General features: G+C 33.0%; 1 protein-coding gene across 1 annotated transcript in view; it reads right to left on the minus strand.

Moving 5' to 3' along the window:
• Positions 1–7,595, minus strand: part of LOC148952438 (uncharacterized) — a 52,161-nt gene that overhangs the window by 16,585 nt on the left and 27,981 nt on the right. The window contains exon 2 of the mRNA XM_089088960.1: positions 957–1,079. Coding sequence (XP_088945086.1) covers positions 957–1,043 — 87 coding nt within the window. The 5' untranslated portion in view covers positions 1,044–1,079. The remainder of the gene's footprint in view (positions 1–956; positions 1,080–7,595) is intronic.

The following is a 7,595-nucleotide window of genomic DNA, read 5'->3' on the forward strand; positions in this document are numbered from 1 at the left end:
AATCCGTCGTCTTTTGAATTCACTAATTATTACGAAGTTGGTATTTATTTATAAATGTAATTAACAATGCCAGCGGTATAATTAACAAGGCCAGCCGCATAATAGGCTCACAAAAAAAGAAAAAATAAATGCAAAGGATTGGTTCCAGTCTGGACTGCTCTATAAAATCCGACTAAAATTATTATTATTTCAATTAGCACCTGAAAAAACGAATAAACAAATTCTTCCAACAGTATAGTAGGCAATGAATTACGCGCCAGTTTTAAGATTTGAATTTTCAAAACATGGCGACCAGCAAGTTGTTAAAACAGGCCTGATGACTTCTTATTTAAATTGTAGCTATTTTACTTAAATCAAAGAATAAATAGCAGCAAAGCTTTGATTTCATTCTTAAACTTTCTATAAGACATAAATTAAAAATTATTATTATTTCAATTAGCACCTGAAAAAAGGAATAAACAAATTCTTCCAACAGTGTAGTAGGCAATGAATTACGCGCCAGTTTTAAGATTTGAATTTTCAAAACATGGCGACCAGCAAGTTGTTAAAACAGGCCTTGTGGCTTCTTATTTAAATTGCAGCTATTTTACTTAAATCAAAGAATAAATAGCAGCAAAGCTTTGATTTCATTCTTAAACTTTCTATAAGACATAAATTAAAAATTATTATTATTTCAATTAGCACCTGAAAAAAGGAATAAACAAATTCTTCCAACAGTGTAGTAGGCAATGAATTACACGCCAGTTTTAAGATTTGAATTTTCAAAACATGGCGACCAGCAAGTTGTTAAAACAGGCCTGATGACTTCTTATTTAAATTGTAGCTATTTTACTTAAATCAAAGAATAAATAGCAGCAAAGCTTTGATTTCATTCTTAAGCTTTCTATAAGACATAAATTAAAAATTGTTATTATTTCACTAAATACTTAAATAATTTAATATAAAAGAATTCTTACAGCAGTGTAGTAGGCAACAGAATACGTGCCAGTTTTGAGATTCGTATTCCAAATGCATGGCGACCAGCAAGTTGTTAAAATGGGCATACTGGCTTCTTACTCAAATCGTAAATGAAAAAAAAACTAAAAATATAAAAGAAGAGATTATCACATTTGCAAAAAGCCAACTTCCCTAGGGACCCAGAGACCTTTTAAGATAATATCTTACATAGGGGTGGAGAAATCATCCTTGGGATTTATAGGTTCTAAGGGAGATTCCTCTCCCTGTGTAGAGGTGTGTGGATAAACGTGAGTAAAAATCAAACTCACAGGCACCATCCTCGGCTGCATCAACTACTCTACTTCGAAAGCCTAGTGGGTTCAAAAGAGCTTGACATCCCAAATCATCTGGTCCAGGAAATATATCTAAGCTTATCATTAAGTCTAACGCCAAACAGGCGTTCGTTAAATCCTAATTCCTTAGCAACCTATTGACACAAAAGATGCCTTAAAAAAAAATGTCAACCTACGTCTTGGTCCCGAAGCTTGGTCGGTTTATGACAATTATTATTTTTTTTTTTTTAATTGAAATCAAACTCACAAACATATAAATACACGATCAGTACGCAGTCTAGTGCTAAAAATCGTAAAGATTCACATAATCAACGTTAAGTTTGTTCTATATTAGTACATATTAGTACATTAAAGAACATATCAGCAAACATATTTTATCATTGGACTTTATTTCTGTTTTAAACAAACTTGCAAACACATGAGTCCAGACAAAATAAGGAATAACATTTAGTAAAATTCATAACAAAACATGTTGATTTATAATTAAATCTATTAGTTTATGATGGCTATAAATTTAAGATTAAAATACAATGAATTAAAATTTATTAAAACAAAATAAAACTACAGAAAAATTTCAAATTTTCTAAGGGATGAGTACTGCCAATCGATCTCGTGAGGTGATATCTGCTCTTTACAGGCTTGATAATGTGGACTATCAAGGAACATATCAACCAACATATTTTATCACTGAACTTACTCTCTTTCTGCTTTAAACCAGCTTACAAACATACAAATGTGAAAAAAATAAGGAATAAAATATAGTCAAATTTACAATTGAAAATATAATTAATGAAAATCACAAAATTTAAAAAGAACAAACTTATAGGAATACGATCAAATTACATGGGATGAATGTTGCCAATTCATCTCATGAGAGGATATCTACTATGTGCAGCTATGATCCAGGACTATGAAAGAATGTATAATGAATGTTTTCTTTTTCATAATATGGATTCATCATAAAGTTAATATCACCTAAAGACCATACTTACACAGACACAAAAAAAAAAAAAAAAAAAAAAAAAAAAAAAAACTTTTTACAAAGGTAGAAGATGAGCCTTTTGCTGAAAAAGAAAATGCTATGATATGAGAATGAAACTTCCAGACATAGATCTACAGCCATGTAAAATTCCTGGAAATTGTTACCAATTTCTTACCTCCATGATTTCTCTGACTGAATATAGACTTCACAAAGGTTCAGAGAATTGATGTGCTAGGTGAATAGAACCTGTAGAAATGAATTGACTGTTTAAAATAAGGTTGAAGAAGATGTTTAGATTATATCAAGACTGTATCCAGGGAGGGGGTTAGGGGGTTTGACGCCCCCCCCCCTTATTGTTTGTCCGACTCGTAAAAAACGTAACAAAAATGAATACAAACAAATTTTTAATGCGTTTTATAAAGTTTTTTTTTGTAAACTCGCCCCCCAACAAAATCCTTTTGTACCCCCCCCCCCCCCGAAAAAAAAATCCTGGATACGGCCCTGGATTATATGTAAGAAAGAAAACTTTTTTGAAGAAAAAAATAGCAATGTTCTGTATCATGATTTTCGTATATATTTACGTTAAGATTAAAAATAGAAAAAACAGTTTTTCAAAATGAACTTCTTCTTCAAGGTCACTACAGGTTTCAACTTCAAACCTATAGGGTTGCCTATATTTATTTTAGATTATGTTTATTCAAACAGCCATAAAAATGATCAATTTCACATTCAACAGTCAAGCTAAATTTTCCAAATTTGTTGCAATATTGTTTTCTCTTGCTTACTGTGTACATTCCTCACAATATTTATTAGGCTATATTGTATTTTTGTTTTCTTTTTCTTGATAATTGATACAGATTTCATAGCTTTAACTTAGAATCTGGCTCAAATCCAAGCCATGGGCGACTTTGGGTACAGTGTGAAAATCTAGGAACATTATGAGAGGATCGCGAAAATACTAGGCTTTGGAGGGTGTAGGTTTTAAACAATTCCCCTCCACATGCATAAGCGCCTTCTCCCACTATTTGTCATTGTATCATTTCATAGCAAAAAAACTGTAAATCTAAACCAAAATTTATTCAATTCCATTAGAATGAGGCCTTTAACTTGTATATAATGGAACTTTTCATCATATTGGGAAGCTTTTCCTGGGTATATTTTTCTGCAAGCAAAAATCATTTATTCGAGATATCCTAGGTTAAAAACTACTATTTTTAAAATTATTAGTTGTCAAGTAAACAATCCTATGAAGCTAAAATGTCAGAGGTATCAACTCTGGGTAATGCAAAGCATTATGAACAACAAATGATATCCATAATAAAAAATAGAATATGCAAGATAGAAAATCTTATAAACTTCCTCGTTTGAAAAGTACTTTATCCTGTCAATTATAGCTGCATCTAGCCTACTCGTGGAATACAGTAGCTACAATGAGGGGTGTCACAGTTCTGGCCATGGGTTCCACAGGGGGGGGGGGGGGGGCCGGGACCGAGCAATAGCCTTCCCTGCAAAACATAATACCATTGAAAAATGCATGCAAATGGAAAATGAGATATTTTTCTTATCTAAATCTTGGCAAAAACTGAGCTCCTGGCAGTGTTGGGTTGGTACTTTAAATACATACTTAAAGTCATTTTTGAAGAGCACTGTAAGTACATACTTAAATACGTTTTTTGTGTACTTATTGGTACTTGAGAACCAAGTACATTTTTGTCTTGAACTTCTCTAAAGTTATCTAGAAATTGGAACAAATTTCAAAATGTTGGGCTTATTATAAGTGAAGAACAGAATTACCCAAACAAGACTATCAAAGGATCTCTTAAGGTTACTACCAACTTCCACAAGCATCTGAAGGAGTGTATGGTGAAAAAAAACAACAAATAATTTTAATCTCCTGAATTATAGGACACATTAGGCTTTTGTTTGGCAACTATTTTCTAATTACCATGATCTTTCAATAGCCTTAGCAGTCTAGTATTTTTGCACAACTGTATTTAAACTTCAGAAGTATAGTTGATTACAGTTAGACAGCATTCAGAAAGAGGTAAACTGTAGCATGGCTTTGGGCCTTAATCACACTAGGGACAAATCAGATAGTTACTTATATTAGTTTGAGTATTTTCGGCTAATTGCCATCTTCAAGAAGACTTTTTCAATCCGCCATCTACAAATGTCAAAGCATATGGAATGTGACAAATCTTAGCAAAAAAGCTGCCAACAAGTTTTTGGAAATTACTGGAAGCCGTCCAGTCGTACCAAATGCTAAACATTGGAACTCTCTCCATGATGCAGTAAAGCGTGTTGTAGACATAGCTAGTGTGGAAAAGTTATCCAGTGCCTGTGAAGAATTGAAACTTCCAAAGTTGAAGTCAGTGTAGAGGGATCTGCTTAAGGAGTGTGTGCTTATTACAAATCCATTGTGCCAAGCCTTAGATTTTTTATAAGGCGAAAAAATCGCTATCTTGGTGCTGTATTGCCAATACTTTATGGTTTGGAGAAAATACTAAAATGACTTCAGAATATCCATTTTCTCAAGCATGCTTTGTCATTAGTAGAGGCCATTTTATGTTGTTTGCGTGAACGCTTCTTGCGTGTTTTCTCGATGGAATTGGAAGAGAAAGCCTTTAGTGAACTAGTCACAGCTACTTGCTCTCGCCCGAATTTCAAATTACGATGGTTGACTCCAGCCTTGCAAGGGCAAAAAAAAAACGAATAATAGACATAGTGAATTTAGAAGTGAGAAAATTGGCCATGCTTGTCTCCAGTGATGAGCTGACTGAAAGTGCTGAGAAGTCTGGTAAAAATGAGACTTATGGTTTATTTTCGTTTATGGAAGATGGTGATACTGACTGTGATCAAGAAGTAAATATAAATAGTAGTCTCAAAGCTGGATTCTTCAAATTTCTTCAAGACAAGACGAGGACCCTCGATTATCTGAAAGACTATCTGAAAGTTGGAAAACTGTTCAAGAAATGTAATACCCCTCTCCCATCATCTGCCCCTGTTGAATGCCTATTTTCCACTGCAGGAGATGTATTGACTGCAAAAAGAAACCACTTAGAAGATGCTAAATTTGAGAAGCTTTTGCTAGTAAAAGTAAACAAAGATGTCATGACTCCTCACTAAAATAAAGACTTTTTTCAGACAGCTTTTTTTGAAGCAGTGGGATATTACACTGTGCTATCGATCATAGTGCTATAGCAACTGTTTAGACGAAGTTTTCATAGTTTAAGTTCAGTCTTCATTGAAAAATTCTGGTGCCAGGTTCTGGAATCCGGACCAATGAAGACAAATCATCTGTTGATGGATCTGTGTAAAAATGACTGGTCTTCTTTGGTCCAGATCTCCCCTAGATACGGCCCTGGTGCTACTAGAATGGAGTTCCTTTCACTTCTTCACTAGAAAAAAAGGAACAACTAATGTCAGTTTCTCTCCTGACAACCTAACCATATTCTTCACCATGCAAAAAAAGCCTTCAAGCCATGTACTCAAGTGCTAAATATTTAAGTACAATTTACTTAGAGTAGGCCTACTTAGTACTGATACTTAATTACAATTTTGGCTGAGTACTTGGTACTTATAGTTAAATACTTTTTTAGAGTACTTGACCCAACACTGGCTCCTGGCAACATTTACCCCCCCCCCTCCAATTTGCTCCAAGTGCTCATGGTCCAGATTAGCCTCTTTTTCCTAGTTTACAGAACTTAAAAATGGTCAGTCTGGCAGAATAATTTGGTGCAAAATTTAATTAGGCTTTACTGGTTTTTAATTGAGCCATGATAATACCTTGTTAACAAAATTTTTACAATGACAAGCAGAATTTTTTTTAGAAACATTTTTTTTTCTGTAAAGGGTTTTTGGTGGTTATTATGCCCTTAGTAAAAGCTACAGATTTAAAAATTGCATTAAACTGATAAATCTTTCACACAATATTTTTTCTGGATATATTTATATTTTAAACATTTTAAAGTAAACAGGATAGTAAACAACTATGACAACCATTAGTGTAGCGAAACCATAGAGATGCCTAAATGAAATTTGCAAGGCTAATTTACTTGCAGAGAAAGGAAGTTCCATGACAAACAAACATTATTTCTTAAAGAAATATATTTAAAGATTAAGCCTTAAATGATTAGAACTCATAACAGAAAAAAAATATGTCAGAACATTTTAGCTCAAAAACTAAAACCCCAAAATTGGAATAATCTATTTTTTTGTTTTTATAAGATGTCTATTAATGAATGCATTCAAAGAGACATTTTCAAATCTAGAGCAATCGGTTTAGTCAAAAAACAAAATACATGGATTTAACCATAGTCAGCCTAAAAATACACTGAAAGTTAGACTAGTCTACACCTAAACTGTAAAAGGTTGGTGGCAAGGCTGCATCCAGGATTTTTCTTTGGAGGGAGAGAAGGGGGGAGGTAGAAAACAAAATTATGCATTTTTATTACTTTTCTACAAGTCAGACAAAAATGTTGGGGGGATAGGGTCTGTTCCAGTAATCCTCCCCCTGGATACAGCCATGGTTGGTGGGTAAGTGCAATGGGAAAATTGATACATATTCAGGTCAATGCAGGGCAAGTGTTGACAGCCAACAGATTTATCATATCATTACTTTAAATTATTGTAAACCATACTTTTACAAAATAATGCATTATAGGGTCTTCTATCACCCATCATTATTTATCCTTAGACTAAGATTGAATAGCCAATCAAAGACTTCCTTAATTTTAATCAGCTTTCAAAAGATGTCATTAGTAATGATTGCAAATTACAATTATTATTATTTACTGGTTTAATTTTAGTTTGTTAGACTTCAAATCGCAACACTTGAAATGCTTCATTTATGTTCATTAATAACATAACAAGATTCATTAAATCCTGCAATAACTACCAGCACCATTTCAACAAGCACATAAAAAAGAGACAATCATGAATTTCAAAGTTCTTTTTGACTAACATGTTACTTCAGATTTGTAAGTTATTCCATAAATTTTTGCAATAGAACTAAAAAACAAGTTTTTACTGGCGAAAGCAAATTTTGTAAATAATATAATTCACGCCAAAAAATTTATAATTAATTAAGAAGGAACAGGAATTTCTGAAAATTTTCGTTTTTTCTAAGTACTAAAATTTCAGAATATTGATAAAATTAGCACTTTTTGAGCTACCAGCAAGATAATGGGGTGAAAACACTTGCTCCCCAGATAGTATCTGACAATCATATTTGTACCAACACTTCCCTACTGTATCAGAAAACTGTAATTTGCAAAAATCTGCAAACACATTTCAATCGAAGATACTTCATTTCAATCGAAGAA

The sequence above is a fragment of the Artemia sp. Qi Xiang Cuo genome, chromosome 5 (assembly GCF_049724085.1).
Source record: "Artemia sp. Qi Xiang Cuo chromosome 5, ASM4972408v1, whole genome shotgun sequence".
Taxonomy (NCBI): domain Eukaryota; kingdom Metazoa; phylum Arthropoda; class Branchiopoda; order Anostraca; family Artemiidae; genus Artemia; species Artemia sp. Qi Xiang Cuo.